The sequence below is a fragment of the Equus caballus genome, chromosome 19 (genome assembly GCF_041296265.1).
Source record: "Equus caballus isolate H_3958 breed thoroughbred chromosome 19, TB-T2T, whole genome shotgun sequence".
NCBI lineage: Eukaryota > Metazoa > Chordata > Mammalia > Perissodactyla > Equidae > Equus > Equus caballus.
The window spans coordinates 16307968-16329995 of record NC_091702.1 but is presented as its reverse complement, the minus strand read 5'-3'; the positions used below and the strand labels follow the sequence as shown (position 1 = coordinate 16329995).

The 22028-nt window shown below is 34.6% G+C and overlaps 1 protein-coding gene across 3 annotated transcripts in view; it reads left to right on the top strand.

Annotated features, from left to right (window-relative positions):
• Nucleotides 1-22028, top strand: part of BCHE (butyrylcholinesterase) — a 65557-nt gene that overhangs the window by 12827 nt on the left and 30702 nt on the right. Inside the window, exon 3 of one of the 3 annotated variants that reach the window (XM_070242321.1) lies at nucleotides 7078-7241. Within the exon in view, the coding sequence (XP_070098422.1) occupies nucleotides 7078-7093 (16 nt within the window). The 3' untranslated portion in view covers nucleotides 7094-7241. 3 annotated transcript variants of the gene reach the window in all.

The window sequence follows — 22028 nt, the reverse complement described above, 5'->3', positions numbered from 1 at the left end:
ATTTTCATTTTTTTTTTGCTGATAGTCTCCCCTTGTTTCTTATTTAAATATATTATGCTTTAAGTTCTTAAACATATTGAAAATGGCTGCTTTAAGATTTTGTTTGCTCATCCAATATCTTGTTCATGGGATCAGTTTCTGTTTTTGTATTTCTTTGCATGCTTAGTAATTTTCAAATTTATACTAGACTTTGTGGGTGATATGCAGTATAAATTCCATATTATGTTATCCTCCTCTGAAGAATGTATGCTTCCACTGAAGAATGTTTTCTTACTTTACTAGGCAGTTCAATTTAGGGATGTTCATAGACTTGAATTTGTCTCAGATATGTATAGGCTTGGTTTTATATTTTGTTAGAGTGAATCCACACAAGGGTCAAGATATTTTATAGACTATGACTTGGCAAGACTTAAACTCTAAAGTCTGTTTTTACTGAGGATACTGCAAGTACTTGGTTTAAGTGTCTATTGGGGTGGGGATGGACTAGGTCTCCTTGTATTCTCTACTGCTGAAATATGGTCTTCCACTCAGCGGGACACAGAGTATCAATGAGGAATTAATAAGATGTAAACAAAGTGTTGGCAACATTATGATAGTTACTCACTCTCCAGCATTTCCCATCTCCTTTCTCTTCTCAGCCCTGCAGCATCTTCTCTCTGGCCAGCCTCTCATACTCTCATCCCATATATATTCAGCCCAGGTCTCAGCCAAAGATCTGCAAGGAACCCCTGCAGGGAATTCTAGCCCACTCCCTTTGCTAGACCCCTCTTTTCTGGAGTACTGCCACACAGATTCTAGTTTCTTCTATATCCCTGAATTGTTCTGTCTTTTAACCTCAGTGAAACTACTGTGCTCTGCTTCAGCTCAAGCTCTCTGCATCTTGGACAAGAAATTATCCTCATGTGAGTAACCACAGTAAACATGAACTCACCTTTGAGTCCCCCTTCTCTCAACTGTCATAGACTCATGCTGCCTATTATCCAGTTCCTGAAACTCATTGCCTTGGGGGTTTTTTTGGTCCATTATAAAATTTTTTTTTATGAAGGGAGGGTTAATCGAGTTTCAGTCGCTCTGTCATAGATGAAGATGAAAGCCCAACCTCTCCCCCATTTGTATTTTAAGAGAATCTTAACCTTTATATTTCCCATTCAGTTTATGAAACTTGTTTTTTCAGTTACTTTAAAAGATCTTATCAATTTCCAAGATATATAAAGAAACTTTTTAATTTGACTTCTTTGTAAAAATAAAGAAAACATTATTCTGTGATAGCAGTAAGTGGTATTCAGATTTGGTATCTTTATCTGCAATGTTTGAGATTCCTTATCAAATAGAAGGCACCGTGTAATTTATGCCTTTGCTAACTGAAATCACCACCTGTATGTCCTTTGCTTGCTCCTGCTTTTCCCTTAATCTCATCTCTCAAAATGAATTTGAAACCTTACCCAAATAGCACACAGTTCCATATGTGCCTTACATCCAATATCCTATAATAATATGTTGAAATATCAATATAACATATATATCCATCAATTATTCATCCAAGCAATAAATTGATGGCCAAAAAATTAAATTAACCAGCACTCAATGACACGTTTTCAGCCCTATCCTAGTGATACAAGAAATTTGTGAAATCAAACTCGATTTGTCAGAGACCAAAACAGCTAACAAAAGAAAATAAACCAAAATACAATTAGTAGCATAATGTAAGATAGAAGAGGATCATTATTCCAGGACCCCTCCAGTTGCCTCCTATTGTTGCAGATGACCTTTTGTTTACTACATCCTCTCTGGGTGCGATATTCCCAGCTACCCCAGTGTACACCTTCAAGGGGAGCCATTCGCAGTGCAGGTATACGATCCTCCCCGTTGTACATGACAGCCTTGGTGTGTCCAGTGTTAATCTTTCTATAGATCCTTTGTATATAAAACCTTAGGTAAGTTACTTAAAATTCCCTACTCTTTTTCCTTGTCTGTAAAGTGGGGGTATAAACATACCTCCCCTACTGACATGTTGAAGTATACTTTATCATTGACAGAGAATTCCATTCCTCCTTTTCACTAAAAAAATTTAATTTTTCCTCTACCAGGCATAAACTACTTTAATCTAGTCTCATCTGAGGGTGAACTTGAAATCTCTCCCAAAATGTATGATTGTTTAGCTTCCTGGTTCAACATGAATTAATCAGCTATTTTCAAACAAAGAAAAGGCAGTTGAGGTGATTGTTGAGGCAGTTAACTTACTTTTGTCTTTTTGGTGATCATTTACTCATTCAGAGCCCATCTAAAGTAGTCAATGTTGCCTAACTCTTTTCTGCGAGAAATAAATGTTTTGACGCAAGTCACTTTTACTTTGTCCTATTTTGATATAATGAAACAGAAAGTTATTTAACAAAGTATTTGTAAGTAGCTTCACTGTAGCCTGCCTGCTGCTATTCTCACGTGTTTTATTTATTTATTATTTATTCTCTTTGATTGTAAGGAACTTTATCAGAGAAGGAACAACTTAGTAAATGGGAACAAAAATATATTGCTAAACTTTCAGTCCCATGGTTTACTGATCCATAAAAGATCAATAAGAACAATGTTTGACATTTGTACTGGGGAGCCAGCGTGCATTGAGAACAGATGAAATGCTAAGCTGTAATTTCTTAATGCATAAGAGTTTGTGAAATAAGTGGGACAATTTAAAATAGACATGCTACTGTGCACTAAATCGTAATTATAATCATCAGAAATTACAAATCTGCCAGATTTCTAAAGCAATGAACTTTGTTTCTGATTTATATATATTATATATATGTTATAAATATATAAATATTTTTATATCTGTATATATCCATGTATACACACACACTAAAGGATAGAGCCTGATATACATTGCTGGAACCTCATTACATTAGTAGGAATGCAATCAATAATAATGTATTTTCCAATGTTTGTAATTTGAAGTTGATTTAGTAATATTTAGTGTTTAGTAGGTACATTTCTATCTTGTTTACTTACATATGATAAAAAATAAAGTGATTGCAATAATATTTCAACCCCATTTATTTTTCAATTGGACGTGTTTTCTTTGCGTGTTCTTTTTTTCCTCTCCTGGAGTCATTTTATGTTTTCAAAAGCTCACAGAAAACCTGAGGGAAATTCAAAGTATAAGTGGAGAACTAGGGCTGAATAGGAATTTAGCATGCGTCTGCACTCATTATATGGAGTTTTTGTGCAAATCCCTCACCAAGAACTTAATTTTCAAATTATGCTTGAATTTATTTTTTATTATGTTTTTCAACTTAACAAAACAAATATTCTAGAACTTCAGTACAACACACTTCTTAATAAGCGATGTCTTAAATATACCAAAAGGTTAGTAGTTAAAGATAGTTTTAATGTGAATGATACCATTACACTGACAAGGTATGAAGTATATGGATTCTATTATTAGAATGAAAAAATGCCAAAATGATGACAGTATCCAACATTTTCTGATGAGAAAAGTGTAGTCCATAGAAGAAAAGTGAATTGGAGCTGGTAGGTGACAGAACAAAGATTAACTATGACTCAGGACTATTAGCTTTCATTTCCCTGTATTACCCATTCCCCAGGCTGTCTTCACGCTGAATTATTGAAAGCAGTTATTAAATATGCTTAGGAAATGCATCTGATGGCAAACTTATGATTTTAACACGTTAGCATGCTGATACCTGCTTGGTCAATGTTACAGAGGTAAGGGCAGAGAACAGACTAAAATTAGACATCGTGACATACAGAGACAAGTTCAAGTTTGTGAAAGACAGTCATCTGGCCATCTAGTCCAATTATTATCAGGCTTATAATTAGATTTTCTGACAGATAATAGTTCATACGGCTTCCAGAATGAAGAGAAAAATTCTTACCCTCTGATTCTATAATTATTTGTGGTATATTATCATAATTAACCTAACTGGAACATTTTGATGACTTTGCAAAGGGTCAGGGTTCATATCCCCTTGGATTTATTTTATTGCTATCATGACAGCATCAGTGTTCTATCACTTCAAAGTCTTTATCCCCCTTAGGAATTAGGTGAGAAATTACCCAGTAAGGAATAAAACAATAAATGTTAGCATCAGTGTTGCTATAAAGTACCTTAAGTTTAACAGATAGAATATAAATGTAGATTTAAAAAAAAGTGTATATATATGCATTCGTGCACCTTATTTGAAAAATAAGAATTATATAGGGGACAATTTACCATGTATGTAAGACCACCAGCAAAACCATTTCAAATGCAGCAATATTTTATCCTCAGGACAGTGGAATGAGAAGGATAAACCAGATTCCCCAAAGGACTACATCCATGAAGACAGTGATAAAACTAAAATGTGTTCAACTAAGTCTTTTGAAATACTTTACCACAGTGAAGTAGGGAAAAACTAATACTTCTGTAGTTTAAGGGGGCTCAGTATTCATGGTATCCATTTACTTAGAAATAACTTAATGTGATTTGTTCTCTATGTTTTGCTTTTGGAAAAATTATAATATTCAGTCTACTTATAAATCTTAAGTTCAGTCTGAAATTAAACTTAATCAATTATTTTTTTAAATCAAAGTCATACTTTCAGGAATGTACATATAAATGCAATACTTCAAAAGACTTGTCAGATACAAAAGGATAATTTTGAATTTCACAAAGTAACAAAATACAGTAACCAAATGTGACTTTAAATAGTTTACTGCATAGAATACTATGTTTTTCTGACTGTTGCGCAATCAGATATGACTAAACTGTTTTTGGTCAGAGTGATGAGTTCCTAAGAAATTATTTTTGCTCCAATTTTCCTTCCCAGTCAACAACACTAACTCAACCCTCTTTTTTACTTTGTATGTGTTAATATTTTCTCTGAACTCCTACATATTAGCATCTTAGGTGCAATTAACCTGCTGCAATGATCTATAGATTTATTAGAAATGAAATGTTAATGTTAACTTATCCATAGACCTCTGTTATGTAAAATCTAGTGATTATTTATCTTGTACAAATTAAGTTGACTTACTTTTGGTGTATCAGTCACTAAAAATTGATATCAAAATAATAGTTCTTTTGTGACTTGAGTTAAAATATTAATTATAAAAATATATTTTATCTAATAAACCATTACAAATTAAAATAACCCAATAATGTCACAAGTGTTAGAATTTCATGTTTTGCTTAAGCCATAAAACCAATCAATATCAGCTTTTGTTGGTTTGATAATGTTTCTAGAAGTATGAGAAATTACACATTTTATCAAACTCTTTGAAATAAAAATCTATGTTTTTTTTATAGAGCATTTGCTAATCATGTTATATTTGTTTGCATGGATGAGTTATATGCGATGGTGATTTGTTTATTCATTCTTCCATTTAGTCATTCAATAAATATATTTGAAAGTCTTTATGCACCAAGCCTTACCTATACCAAAATATACCCAGAGAAAGAGACAAAGAACTGAAAGGAAACAGTGTGTATGGGGGGAGGGGGCGGAGAGGGGTTAACAGAAAATCTCTACCTTCAGGATCCTTACAATCTAATAGAAGGAAAGAAAATAAACAAATAAATGTATTTTATATCTTACAGTGATCAAAGCTCTGAAAATCTATTAAGCATAGTGAGAGGCATAGAGCACGATGTGAGTGGGACATGCTATCTTTTGTAGCGTGGCCATGAAAAACCTCTGACAAAGTTCCATTAGAGTGGAGTGACAGGGCTCATCATGTGGAAACCCAGGAGAAAAATACCATGGGGATATCTTGGGAAAAATTTCCTCAGAAGAGAAAGCAGCAAGGACCTACCCTATAAGTAAAGTATTTAGTATTTTGCAGGAACAGCAAGAAAGTTCATATCTTTGAGGAGTAAGTGGTAGAAGCTGTCAAGTCGGAGACATACATAGGGTCAAGATCCATAGGATTTGAAGCTTTATAAGTGTTTGGAATCTACTCCGAGTGAAACGGCAAGCCATGAAAGATTTGGGGCAGCTGAGCGGCATAATTAGACTCAAACTTTATAAACATCTCTCTGACTGGTAGGTAAATAAGGAGGAAGCAGAGAGAAGATCTAGCAGGCTATTTTAGCAATCCAGCTAAGAATGATGGTGTCTTGGATTAAGTATAAGTGGAAAGAAATGGTCAGATTCAGGATAGACTTTGAAAGAATATCTGACAGGATTTATAGATTGGATGTGAGATATGAAAGAATAAGTGGAGACAGGATGCTCCAAGGTTTTTGACCTGAGCCTTCAGAGGAACAGAGGTACCATGTTCTGAGATAACCATGACTATGAGAGGATATGGTTGGGACTGTGTAGTCAAAAATGCTGTTTTAAATGTTTTAAGTTTAAGGTTCCTATTTTGCAGACACTTGGAGCAATCAAATAGCTAATCTGACATTGAAGTCTGAAATTCAAGGAAAGGTAGGGGTCACAGATAGAAATTTGGTATCTAACAGCATGAAGATGGTATTTAAAGCCATCAGACAGGATTATCTTATTTATGGAGGATGCAGATGTTTTAACACTCGAAGATTAGAGATTTGGAGGAAAAGAAACAAGCAGAGAGAATGAGTAAACAATGAGTTGGAAGGGCAACCAGAACAAGATATCTCTCCAAGACCAAATAAAGAAAGCATTTCAAGAAGGAAGTGAAAATCTGTATCAAATATAGGATGCGTATAATGAAAACTATGTGAAACTGTTTATCAAAGGTCCGTGGGTTTGGAAGTGTAGAGGTTACTGGTGGCAAAGCCTTGTGGTATTTTGATGGAATGGTGAGAACTAAAACCTTAATGGAGACTCAGAAGAAAATGGGGAGGAGAATTAGAAATTGCAATTTGAATCACCTTTTTCAAAGATCTTTACTATGAAGTGGAGCAGGGAAATCCAATCAGGGGACGTGCGGACAAGAGAGGGTAGGAGGTTTGTTTGATTGTCTTTGCTTTTTTATGAGAGATTGCAACATATTTGTGTGCTGAATGGAATGGTACAGTGAGTAATGTGACTAATTCGGTTTCGTGTCAGCATCCTACTCATCTACCTAATTTAATTCATCCATTTATTTTCTTTTTAGGAAACAATGCATCTAAATACATTGCAAGCCCTTTGGTTAGAAGTCAGACTGTCAGTACCTTGGATTTTACAGAGCACAAACTAAAGGAATCAAGAGATGAGAAGCAAAGGGAAAATAAACAAAACCACTACCTAAATATTCTGAACATAAAAAAAAAAACGTATCATGAAATATTTCTTTGATATTTACTCCACAGAAAAGGTGGTATTTCATCATTTGGAACCTATTGATTTGTAATGTGCCCTAAATTCTGAAAGAATTATTCCTTTAGTTTTGAAGATGAGAGACAAATCAGAAGCAGCAGTTTTCTGAGAGCTGAGGCAGGAAGCAAGCAACTTGACAACAGAACTGAGAGGTCACAGACTAAGGCAAGACAAGCAGCTGGGGAGTGTTTGTAGGTGGGATTAACCGCTGATAAAGGAGAGTGTAAGTGGTGACAAAATATTGACCCTGAGACCACAAAACATGTTATGTAGTACCTTCTATGTGTCCCTTAACATTCAGGGAAGTACTATGCAATGTCTGTTTGGAAAATTAATTTGTTGAAATAAAATGCATGTGGTTATAATAAAAATAACTGAGCCCTTAAGGAATATGCTTCACGTGTAACCTATAAATAATAATTTAGTTTATTCTGTGATCTGAATATTGAGAAAGTGCTGAGCAAGTAGCCTTTGGATTAGCAATGTTAAGCCTATAGAATTGTTTGTATTCATAATAACATCAGTTAAGGTGTATTAACTGCTGACGTGTGCCAGCTCTCTGCTCAGGACTGCACTTCCATTATGACAGCTCTTTAAGGAAGTATGATCCTCATCAACAGGTGGCGATAAGGATACTAAGGCTTAAAGAGCTTAAGCTGCTCCAAATTCCACAGCTATTAGTAAAAACCAGAGCTCCAGTCTGAACCCTGTGGTCTGACAGAGGAAGCCAGGTACACCATCCCTATACTTAGCTCCCACTCTGTTAGAATGTTTGTGTACCAGTGGGAAAGGGAAAGAGGAAGTAATTGAATCCCTTTGCCCTTGGTTTTCTTATCTTTAATATATGAGGGTGCTAATACCCACATCCTGGGTTGTCATGGAAATTTGAGAAACTCTATGTAGAATACCGGCCATATTTCCAGACACAGAGTACAAGTAGGGTTGCCAGATGAAGTACAGGACACTCAGTTAAATTACATCAGCTAAACAACAAATATTTTTCTTTTAGCATAAGAATGTCCCATAAATTTGCATGGGGTATACTTATACTAAAAAAAATTACTTGTTTTTTAGCTGAAATTCACATTTAACTGGGTGTTGTGTTTTGTTCTGTTTTGGCGAAATCTGGTAACCCTAACTGCAAGTCAGTCGGATGGCTTACAGAGAATGGGAAGTAGCGCCTAGGAGTGGGTTTGGCAAAAGCTGAGAAAGGTGTAGAGGGAAGTTCAGTGAAGGGCCCACAAGTTGGCAGGAAGAACAGAAGGAAAAAAAGGACACTGAAATGAGAGCTGGTTGTCACAAGTGGACCAGGCCTGCAGGGATTGGAGAAGGGAGGCTCCCAAGGAACTCGGCACTCCTAATGCCCTGGCTGCATTTCTCAAGATTGGCTGTGGGACAGGGCAGGGCTCGGCTTGCATGTTTAGGGTTTCTATTAAGGGTTAATGCGCTGAGGAAAGTACAGATTAACATGATAGGGGCAAAAAATTGATCTAAATATTAACATTATGATAGAATTAAGGTTTCCTTCCCCCTAAGCCTGAATCTTCAGAGCTCTGAATATGCGTTTGAGATTATTTTATTGTTTATGTTGGATTTTTTAGGTTCTTTTTTCTTTTTTACTTAAATGATAACCTCTGGGAAATGAATGTTTCATAAAATGTATTCACAAGGACTTTTGAATTATATTAATGGACCTTGAAATAAAGAATGAGGGAAAAATAACATAAACCAGAAAACATGTTATTTGTAGAATCTTCAAACTGATTCTATTTATAACACTAGACTTTACAATCTCAGATTTCACTTTCAAATTATTACAAAAATAACTAATGACAATGCTTTATCTAATTATCAGTTTGAATTATTAGAAGTAAACTATAAAGACTTTCGAATATAAGATGTTTTATTACGAAGTAACCATTGTGGGAGTCAAAGAAACCTAACAATTATAAAAATGAGTAAAATTCAAGGGTGTACAAACCCTGATCTTGTCTTCTCCATCAACTTTGAGTTTACATATTCTGTTAGTTACTTAGGTTTATAATAGACTATGTGTAAATTAAGACATGTTTTTTGAATCTCTGCCTAAGTTATTGTATAGACCAGATTATATAGAGAAAGTTTCATATCTTTCTCAATTTAGTTACATTCTTTTTTTTTACCTTTAGTACAATGGAGATCATTTCTACATAGTGAATAAGTGATATTAAAGTGGAAAAACATTAACTTCTAAATATAAAATTGAACTTCATCTTTACAATTGCCCTTTATCATATGGAAACTTTTACATAAAATTTGCTCAACTCTGGTAAATTTGTATTTATTGTAGTCAAATGAAAAAAAAAAAAAAAAACAATTTAGCAATGTGTTTGATGTCCTTTATCCAAGGGGAACAATCCATGGACTAGGGGAGCACAGTGCCTCACGAGCAATGGAGCACTCTTCCTAAGGGATGTTTGAGCAAGACCGAGTGTCCTGCATGGAGTGTTACATGCCACAATGGGAAATAGGGCATGACTGGCTGGGGTTACATATCTGACCTTATTTAGAAAGATCAAGGAACAAGGAAACAAATATAGGGCCCTGACATGGCTTGATGTTTGGGAATTGGCTGACTGGATATGCTGCATTTCTGCTCAAGTGGAGCAATTACAGGAAAATTATGTAAGTTTTGGTTTGCTGACATAGCACCCTGGGCAGGAGCAGCTCCATCGTGACCTAGAAATTTATTTCAACATTGTATTTTAACTTTTTTCTTCATTTTTTGGACTAGGGAAAGATTTTGGTGTAAATAAGTAAATCTAAGAGGTGGATTAACTATGGTTTAAACAGAATATGCTCTCAACCAACTCTTCAACGTGGTTAAGAGTCAACAACCCATATTTCATAAAATAATACTGACTTTACAAAATATTAGTATACCGTATATAAATTGTCCCATTGTGAACATGCTCTAGAAATAAACGTAACCAGACATCTACAAATGGAAAATAACAAGGTGATGAAAAATGAAAATTAATCTTCCATCTTTAGTGATTTGAAGAACTGAAAATTTTTCATAAGGAAGAAAAACAGAAAAGAGAGTAAAAGATGATTTTAGTAAAATAATCAACAAAAATATTTGATAATTTAATACCTAAAAGAACATAAAAATTATCGTTCAATATCAAAAGATTCCATCTTTTAAGTTTTATTGGTAAATAGTCAAAGTGAACTTATTTCTTGTTTAACAGCATACCATAGAGCATTGATTTAGTATAATTCTGTAGTTTGTGTTGTTTAATCCATAGTAGTTTCTCTTTTTAGCTTTTTCTTTTTCCTGGTAAAAAAGTTTTGAATCATAATCCTGACAAAAAAGTTCTGCAGACAACCCTCTTGGAATGAATGAAAGTAAAGATGATTGAGCAATTATAGAATTGTAGAAACCTGATAACATTATGAAGGTCATCATGAATATTTTTAGTAGCTTGAAATGGTAGACAAGAGAGAAAGGAGTCTAGAAAAGAATCGGTAAGAAGTAATGCCAATGTGCAAAGCTTCAGAGCGCGGTCCTTTAATAACTAGACAATAATTCCGTATTTAGAAGGCACCCCTCCCACACCCACACACTATTAAGGAGTGTGCCTGTTCATAGTATTATGTGTCTTTCTATAGGATATTGGTTAAACATTTTCATCATGGGAAAATACCACATTAAAGATAGACCAAATAAATAATAATTATACCACTGGTAACTAGCAAAAAAAATTATGGAAAAATGTTTGTAAAACATTTAATTCTCTCTTTATTTCTCTGGTGTTCTAGAATAGTTCAGTTGTAAATATAATATCAGGCATAAATTTAAAAGGAAATGCATTGTAATCTACAAAATTAGAAATGGCAATCTAAACACAGTTTAAAAATTGAACATATTGGTGCCAGCCCAGTGGTACAGTGGTTAAGTGTGCACGTTCTGCTTCTGGCAGCCCGAGGTTCGCTGATTCGGATCCTGGGTGTGGACATGGCATGGCTTGACACACCATGCTGTGGTAAGCGTCCCACATATGAAGTAGGGGAGGATGGTCATGGATGTTGGCTCAGGGCCGGCCTTCCTCGGCAAAGAGAGGAGGATTGGCAGCAATTAGCTCAGAGCTCATCTTCCTCACCAAAAAAAAAAAAAATTGAACATATCATTTATTTGAAACAATGGTAGTTTTACAGTTTTCTTATGTCTAGCTTGTGAAATGAGTAGTTAGATTATTATGCCAACAAAAGCAAATTAATGTTTTAAACATAGAGTATAAATGGTGTAAATACCTTTTTTTCTTTTTCTTTTTCTTTTAAGTCTTGTACTAGAACCACAAAAAAGTGAAAAACTTATGAGATCCAATTTTTATTCAGTTGTGGATTCATTTCTAAGAAATCTTTGGATGAGGATGTTATAGTATTTTTTAATCTTTTCAAACTGTTCACCTATTAGTAAAATTGTATATTTTAGATCTGTTAACAAAGTGTTAAGAGTAGATAAAGACCAAAAATATTTATTTGTATTAATTTCTGTTTGTTCCTGATAGAATTGAGGTGGTCCCTTATCTGTTCTTAAAAGCCAGTATTCACAGTCTTCAGGATCCAGCCTGCAGATGTTCTGAATTCTTGAACTGATCTGCACTAAAATGAATCTAGAGAATGAAGAATGAGAAGGAGAGAAAGGAAGAAAGCAAAAGAGGAAACTTGACCAAGTTTCTAGCTTTGGACTAAGAGCTTTCACATGTATAAAGACATTTAATTTTCATAACAAATTTGCTTAGATGGTATTAGCTCCACCAGATAGATGAAGGAATAGGTTGAGCCGAGCAAAGTCAAATGGCTTGACATAGTTCGAAATGGGTTTCTAAGTCTTTCTGACACCAAAATCCATTTCTTTCCATTAGATCACCTAGCCATCTTGTCACTCTAGATTTTACTAGTTTTATTATTATTTTTTAGTCCCCACTGTGTTCAGTACTTACTCATAATTCTGGTTTTAGGCTGGAACTCCACGCATTGGGAAGGTACAACAATGGTTGTCCATGTGCCCCACGGTCTTGCTGAGGAAATAAGTCTAAATTATCAGATTAAATTTTCTGTACTTGAAATTTCCAAATTAAAAATTTAATGCTGAAAAATAGAAATCCATAAATGGAATTTTTGGAGAGAAAATCAGATTAATTTCTTCTGTCAGTTGAATTTTCTGTTTTTTTGGAAGATGAAGAGAATTCAGTCATTCTTGAAACATTACCATTGTCTGTTTATGCAATACTTTTCTCATGTTTAAAATTATTTTCTTGTTTTTCCATTTACCCCAATTCTTGCATCTCCCCCCCACACACACTTACACTCCTCTGTTAGGCATGTGTGCACAAAAATGGGGGTATCTGTTCCTAACATATGGGTAGGTATGTCTTCGCTTATATTTCAGACTGGTGTCCTTTGATTTTAAATGGAAATTTAGATAAGAGAAGAATTAGACCTCCACCTGCGTGGGCAGAATTATTTCTAATCTCACCTCTCCGTGAAGATCATAACAGCATATTAAATGCAATATGAGTCTTCCACTTTTGAGCATGGTTGTTTCATTTCTTGGGCTGTGATAGTCCACAAATTAAAATTTAACATTGCTGCTGTTTTCATGGCTGATTTAAAAAATTAAAGACTATTGTATCTATTTCAGCTATCAGTTGTGTACTGAAGCTTCGTTTTTATCATTGCTTTGAAATAAATTTCAGTCAATTTAACTTATAACTCTTAAGTAAAATTACAAAAAATTCTTCACTCAACTCCATGTTTTAGTCCAAGTTTTAATATACTAATCCTGAATCAGGAGTTTCTGTTCTTCCAGAAGATTCCTCTCAGTCTTATCTTCTGCTCTTGCCATAATTTGTCCGAGATGAAAGCACCACACCAGTTCTTCATTTAATGGCATACTAAAGAGCAAAAATTTTTAAAAGGGATAAAAAGAAGAACAGCTTGTCTCAAATACTGCTAAGAAAACCAATGTCTAACATTTCCTAATAATTTCAAATAGAGGAACTTGATTCTCCACATGGCCACCGAAGCAGCACTGATGAACACAATGCATCCTTACTCCCAGCGGCGATTTGACTAGTGATGTTTGTTTGTCCCAATATCACAGCCTAGCCTCAAAGTGGAAAGCTGGCAACAAAACAAGACACCCAAGGACACAACGGGAATAAATATAAAGTGATAAAGCTATGCAAAGTATTCAGTAAATCTCTTAAAATGCAGCATTAGCACACAAATGAAGGAGATATAGGTACTAGGAATCTGCTTTCTTCCAGGACACTATATATGTATAGTGTATTTTGAGTGGGCATAATCTTCCTAATAGGGACAACATGGACAATTTTCATAAGCATTTTCTCCATGAATTTGAATCTGCTGCTAGGAAATCACAACCTAAAAAGAAAAATATTATCTACAGCTCATGTTGAGTATAACTATAGATAACAAAACTAACACAACTCATCTCATTGTCAGACATCTATTTTAAGAACTTCAGTAAGCAAGAATATAGCCTACCTGAAACTTACTATTTTTGTCTCCCCAATACATAAACTTCTATATTTGCTGTGAAAATAGAATGTATTTAAATCAATTAATGCAATGTCTATTACACACTAAACATGATAGAGAATAGTAATTTTGAATGATATTACTAATAATCATAAACATAAAAACTATCCTAGGAATGTGTAAAACTCTACTGACCTCTATAAAATACCAAAGAAACAGGGTCATTTTCCAGTAAGTTATGATAATAAAATAATGGGGGTTTTTTGTGTGTGTGTGTGTGAGGAAGATTGGCCCTGAGCTAACAACTGTCGACAATCTTCCTCTTTTTGCTTGAGGAAGATAATCATTGAGCTAACACCTGTGCCAATCTTCCTCTATTTAGTATGTGGGACACTGCCATAGCTTGGGTTGACGAGTGATGTGTAGGGCTGTGTCTGGGATCTGAACCTGCGAACCCCTGGCGCCAAAGTGGAGTGCATGAACTTAACCACTACACCACGGGGCCGGCCTCAATAATTCTTTTTTTGATAACACTTTTTCTTTAAGTTTGACAGTTAAGGAAATTTAACTAAGGTCCATGCTCTCCTAGGCATGCTTAAGTGAGCATTTACTATTATGAGTTTAATAATCATAAAAACTACGCCACTTCTCTTAGGATTTGTGTACATTATCATGTTATGTACTTTACCTTGGAAAGTACGGCAATAGGAATGTGTGCCAGGCTTGGATTATAAAAATGCATGGTAATGTGGGTGAGATAGTTAGAGGGGAGCTTACCTGACAAATATTTGCCTTAAGGCAATGTTGATAAACATATGTTAAACATGAGTAATGAATCTAAGCAGTTATGCACGTGAGATTATGTAGACACATACATAATAGGAAGTAACATATTTTAATGCATCTTGAATGCTAAAAAATCTTTAAAATCTACCCGTGCATCCTAAATTCTTATTATATAACAGTAAAAACATGAAATGTGCCCTGTAAGTATTTATTTAGTGTACCACACAAGAGACCTACAAACATTCAAATTTGGCAATAGTGTTATATCTTGAAATAAAAGTTGAAAAATTCTCATGAACTTTTACAATTGAAACCACATGGAAATTGAGTTTAGCTATTTTTTGTACCTGGACTTCAACATGTTCACTTATCGTGTCACTTGTGACACTTCTTGCTTCACTTATCATGACTGTTATTCATCCAACCTTGCAGATAGCCCACATGAATTAAAGATTAAACATTTTTACAATATAGGAAATGAAAGTTCATAACAATTTTGTCTTCCGTGAGCTAAACACTAAATAGTACTGTGGAAAATAATTACGCAATATCTTCACAAATACATATACGTCGTTTACTTTTTAGATATATAAGGTAAAAATAGTCCTTGGCTTTCTTAGTGTTGAAACTTAACATTATATTTAAAGTCAAAAGGAATAAATACTTTTATCACTCCATAACTGATGATAGTTTTCTTTTTTTCCTACATTTCACTTTCTTAACTTACCCAGAAATAAGATTATATTCAGCATTTTTCTGTTGTATATGTCTGTTTTGTAGCTATGAATGGCATTTTGGAGGTGTATTCTTCGCAGTCCAAACACTACCCAAAATTGGCCTTCTTAAGTTGTAGCAGAAATAAATTACCACAATATAGTCATAACCTTCAAAATTAAATATTTATTTATTATGTTTATAAAAGAAAACCAAGTTGGTATTTAATTAAAATGGAAGATACTTCCTAAAGACAATTTTATCACAGTCGATGGATTATACAGCCATTGGTCATAAAATATCACTGGAATATAACAAATCAAACATACCAAAAGTTACTAAAAGGAATATGCAAACTCCTTTCATTGTTTCCTTCTGGTGGATGTAACTGGTATACTATGATTAGGTATGTATTTGACAAGTCCCAAAAAAATTCCTTGAAATCTATTTTTCATCAGCGTATATGAATTCATAAAGAGCATCTGACATATCTATCACTCATTTTTTAATAGCTGGTGTCAGAATATTTAATATTATTTAAAATGGGCAAGACTATACTAGGTCATCAGTTTTTCTTAATGAAGTTTAATTCAACAAAATCTTAACCATAAAATTTCACTATGGGTAAAATACTTTTTACTTTAAAAATCTTAGTAATAAAATGTGTCCATTTTGATCTCAATCATTTTTTAAATGACTATCTCAATGTACTTTGCAATGATAGGTTTTAAAAACAACTGTTACTGTTTTAAGAGTATTAAAATATTATTGTGTTTCACGTAGGGAGAACTTCAATTCTATTGCCTAAGGAAACTTATTATAAAATAAACTTCTAAAAAATATTACTAAGCTTTAAAAATTGCCTTTATCATGAAAGATTGCAGCAAAAAAAAAAAATCTTGTGTGATGTCAGAACGGTAGACAAACATTATAATTCAACTATAATTTACCACAATCTGGGCAATTTTTGTTTTTAACTTATAAAAACAGATGCTGAAAAATCTTAATAAATTAAAGTGAAGAACCTAAGGAAATATTTTTGGTTGTTCTGTAATATTTACCTCAAAAAACACGAAAGAACTGAACATCATGCACAGTCATCCCTTGGTATCCAAGGGGATTGGTTCCAGGACCTCTGCTGAGACCAAACTCAGAGAATGTTCAAGTCCCTTATGCAGAATGGCATAATATTTGCATATGAGCTACACACATCTTCCCATATACTTTAAATCATCTGTAGATTACTTATAATATGTAATATAATATAAATGCTATGTAAGTAGTTGTTTTACTGTATTATTTAGGGAATAATGACATGAAAAATGTCTGTACGTTCAGTACAGAAACCAGCGTTGTAGACCTTTCAATCTGCGGTTGGTTGAATCCACGCACGTGGAACTCACGGATATGGAGGGCCGACTCTACTGTTTGTTTTTGGGTCTTTCTTTTTGAGGAAGATTAGACCTGAGCTAGCATCTGCTGCCAATTCTCCTCTTTTTGCAGAGGAAAACTGGCCCTGAGCTAACATCCGTGCCCATCTTCCTCTACTTTATATGTGGGACACCCACCACAGTATGGCTTGATGAGCGGTGCATAGGTCTGAACCCAGGATCCAAACCAGTGAACTCCAGGCTGCTGAAGTGGAATGTGCGAACTTAACTGCTGGGCCACAGGGTAGCCCTGGGCCAACTCTACTGTTTGAGTTTCTATCTCCATTCCTCCAACCAAAAAAAAGAAAAAAAAAATGTAGTAACTTCTTAAGGAAAATACGATAGATTATAGTTGTTTTAAAGTAAAGTGGGTTTTTTTAATTGAGGTAAAATTGCTTTATAACATTATATAAGTTTCAGGTGTACAACATTTTAATTTGACATCTGTATACATTACAAAGTGATCACCACCAAAAGTCTAGTTAGCATCCATCACTATACAATTGATTCCCTTCACTCATTTCGCCCACCCCCCCAACCTCTTTCCCCTCTGGAAACCACCAATCTGTTCTCTGTATCTATGAGTTTTTTGTTTTTGTCTTGTTTGTTCCTTCATTTTTCTTTTTTTTAGATTCTATATATGAGTGGAATCATATAGTATTTGTCTTTCTCCATCTGAATTATTTCACTTAGCATAATACCCTCAAAGTCCATCCATGCTGTTGCAACTGGCAAGACTTCACTCTTTTTTATGGCTGTGTGGTATTCCAATGTGTGTGTGTGTATTTTTGTGTGTACATACACCACATATTCTTTGTTCATTCATCCATTGATAGATACTTAGCTTGTTTCCATATCTTAGCTATTGTAAATAATGCTTCAGTGAACAGAAAGGTGCTTGTCTTTTCAAATTAGTGTTTTTGTATTCTTTGGATAAATACCCAGGGTTGCAATAGCTGGATCGTATGGTAGTTCTATTCTTAATTTTCTGAGGAATCTTCATACTGTTTTGCATGGTGGCTGTGCCAAATTACATTCCTACCAGCAGTGTATGGTACAAATACACTTTTCTCCACATCCTCTCCAAAACTTATAAGTACTTGTCTTTTTAATAATAACTATTCTGACAAATATGAGGTGATATCTTATTATGGGTTTGATTTGCATTTCCTAATAAGTAGCGACATTGAACACCTTTTCATGTGCCTGTTGGCCCTCTGTATGTCTCCTTTTGAAAACTGTCTATTTGGGCCCTCTGCCCATTTTTAAATCAGCTTTTGTTGTTATTGTTGAGTTGTATGAGTTCTTTATATATTTTGGATATTAACCTGTTGTTGGATATATAATTTGTAAAATGTTTTCCGTTCAGTAGGTTCCCTTTTCGTTTTGTTGATGGTTTTCTTGCTGTGCAGAAGGTTTTTAGTTTGATGTGGTCCTACAGTAAAGTTTTAATAATATCTATTTAACTATCCTCCCCAAAACATAGCATTATTGTTTACAGTTGTTTATATAAGATTATAGTGTTCCAGTCAAGCTAGATTTTCTCTCTAATTTAACTGAATTTTGCATAATGAATCAACACAGCCATGGGAAGTACCCAATTTGGTCATTGAAACAATCAGAACAGTATTTTATCCATTTTGACTATTTCAGGCAGATTAAAATAAACTACATAATTATTATTATAAAGATGTGATTATACCATTATGTGGGCATCTGGTTCTAGCCCCTTTTTGTTTTATACAATATTATGAATATAAATGATGTTTATAAAAGATCAAATGTTTTATCTTAAATTTTACCTCACATCTTTATAATATTTTATAATTTCATTCATTTAACAAATATTTATTGAGCATTGATTACGAGGCAAGCACTGTGCTAAACGTTATGAAGTCAGTAAAAATATAGTGCAGAATTAAATGCAAACCTACCGTCAAGGAGGTTATCACTTCTGCTGGAGGAGTACAGCGAATAAGCAATTCACTGTGCATAGTGATAAGGACTAACTATAGACTTCTGTGGAATGAAACATAGAAGAGCCTCAATCCAGTCCTAGAGTCTAGGAAACCTTTCTCAAGGAGACAGAGTCCTTTAGGAAGATAAAATAGTATTTGCAAAGACCCAGAGGTGATAGACAGAGCAAGAGAAATTAAGAAGGCAGGTGTGGGGAGACATGAATCTGGAGAGGTATGCAGAAACCAGGTCGTAAATTTGTAAACCCTGCTAGTTTTGGACTATATCCTAAGGGTACTATGTGAAAACATAATATGGTAACATAAAATATTTCGTTTTATTTGATAGGTTTTTTTTTAAGTCAGAAGAGAATGCTAACACATTTGAATTTTAGTAAGATCATTCTGTCTGCAGAGGAGAGAATGGCTTAGAAATGAGCACGAAAGGTGACAGGGTGAATAATGTAGAGATATATTGCAGTGGTCCAGGGCAGCAACAGTAATGGCCTGTATTAGTAAAGTTACATTAGGAATGAAAAGACCAGTCAGGTGATGGATTTGAGAGGTTGAGTGGATATAAGTCTTAGGGTTAGGTGATTACTTAGATAGTTATGGGGAGTGTGCGAGAAGAAAGGGAAATCAATGAATGTTACCCAGTTTTCTCAATTAACCAGCCAGGACCTTTTACTGAGTTAGGATCAGGTGGAGAACAGGGTGAAATTGATGAGAATAGTCCTTCATACACTGAGTTAGTGCCTATGAGACGTCTCATGGGGATAGGTGCACTAGGCACTTGGATGTAATTGATAATTTAATCAATCAAATTGGGTGTGATCACTAAGACATTTTGTATATAATGAGAGCCTAACAGGCTTAGGAAACCTGACAAGACCCAATGTTAGAAGAAATACAAGGAAAAGGTATCTAAAATTCAGAGTAAGCAGAGCGCGAGAAAATTAGAAGAAAAAAAGAGAAGAAAACAAGAAATTTGTTATGTTTCTGAAGGCAATGGAAGTAAGTTTGTCAAAAAGAAAGGTAAAAACATTGGCAAAATAAGCACTAAAAACATGACTTTTATATTTAGCAATTTAGGTCGTTGATGTCATCCATCTGTGCTGTATCTTAGATCTTCCAGAATCATATGAAGAGTTATGTGTCTCTCCGTCTACCTATATACATCTGAGTGTGCAAGCATCGTTAGATATTTAAGATATGTAACAAAACATCTTATGCCTCTGAAAAACATAACCTTATGTTTAAAAATCCCTTTGGAAATATGTTTGTGTTCCTTTAATAATTTATACTGAAATACATGCTAATCATATTTCCACCTTTTCCCAACATCCAAATCCCTTCAACTGTTCCTTCTAGGATTCCCAGTCTGGCAACAAAATTCATTGCAGTTTCTACTTCTGAACATTTCCTTCACCCTTTGGCTTTAACTGATATCTGGCAGATCCTGAAGGTTTCATCACCTTCAGCCCATTCAAATGATGGCTGTTATTATTCCACTATTTGTGTACCACAGAGTTGTATACATATATCTTCCTCAGTGCTCATTGTCATTTCCAAAACGTTATTCCTCCCTCAGAATAATTCATCTCACTGAAGCAGATTCTATCAAGACTATGCTATCCATTCCTCATTCTTACTATAGTCATGTGGTGCATCTTACTCATTGATTGGAGATTTTTAGCATCTAGCTTACTTTCCTTCTCTCTACCTAAATCATGTATTTTTAATTATCTCAGTGTTCATACCAATAATCCATCCAATGCTTTGACTCCTTTCTCTAAATCTTGCTTACCTGCAGGACTTACAGCCTTATTTATATCTAAGTGTATAATTGCAACAAAACAACTTAATGTGCCTGTAAACACACACACTCACACATGCACGCGTGCACACACACACACACACACTGTGCTAATAAATTCAAGACCTTAAACTCAAGGTCTTTAATGTTGTATTAAATGTTGCTAGCCAATTCATTTCTCCAGCTTTTCTAGAGAATATTTATATTTTCTCTCTCCTCAAAGCTTAAAAATTCCTCCTCCGGGCACACTTTCAGTCATAAACTTGCATTTTACTTGGGGAAAAAAACCCTCAAACCTGAGTCAATCAGCTCACCAAATAAACCAACCTATAAAGATTCACACCTATGCATTCCACCTTCCTCGTCCTGCAATGTGTATTCTGTCTCCCATCTCTACTGCGGGTCAGATTCTGCAGAGCTCATCCATTCATGACTATGAAAGACCTTAGCTCTTAAAATTATTTTCCTACTCTCCTTTATCATCATGTTTTTCCCTCTCTATTGTCTCATTCCTATTACTTACTAATATATAATAGTATCTCTAATCTTAAAAAAAAACCTAACATTGTCCAATAGCTACTTCCTCATTTTCCTGTTCTCTTTGACAGCAAAACTCTCTCATATGACTTACCTCTACCAATTGCCTACTTTCCCCCTCTCCTTAGATATGTAAGCTATTCCACTATCCCAGTCACCTCATTTTGACTACTCTCATAAGGGTCAGTGGTTACTTCCACATTACAAATCATGTAATCATTTCTCAATCATCTTACTTAGCCTGTCATCAGTGTTTGACCTTTGTGCCTTCTCTCCTCCTTGAAGCATCCTTTTCAGTTGGGTCCTGGGAACCCAGCAATCACCAGGTTTTGTCTAATCTTTGCAAACCTGCCATTTTCATCTCCTTTGCTATTTCTCCTCTTCCTCTCATCTCTGAATGTCATAGTGTTCCAAAACTCAGTTCTTGGACATTTCTCTTTTCCATACATATTCATTCCATAGGTGACCCCATCCAGTTTCATGCCTTAACAACAATCTACGTACTGGTGGCTTCAGTTACATCTGCAGCCCAGACCACTCCCTGAACCCCCAGACCTTATGTAGTTATCCACTTAGACATCTAGTCAGTTATCATGACCTTTAAATATCCATAATTTTAATATTCTCCTCACAAGCTTCCCCATCTCAGCTAAAAGCAACCCCATTCTTCTACTTGCTTATGCCAAAAACCTTAGAATCAACGTTGCTACCTCCCTTATTATCATTCTCCACATCCAGTTTGTCAGTAAATTCTGTCAACTTGACCTTTAAAAAAATAACCAAGCCAGAATTCTCTTCAAGAGTACGCCTTGCTTATAATTATAAATATCCATTCATATCTTTTAATCTAAAATAGTCATAAATACAGTCTGGGCATCAGGTGATATCAAGAAATTATTGTTAAATTTATTAGGTATGACAGTGTTGTTTTGTATAAATAAGAATATGTCCTTTTTAG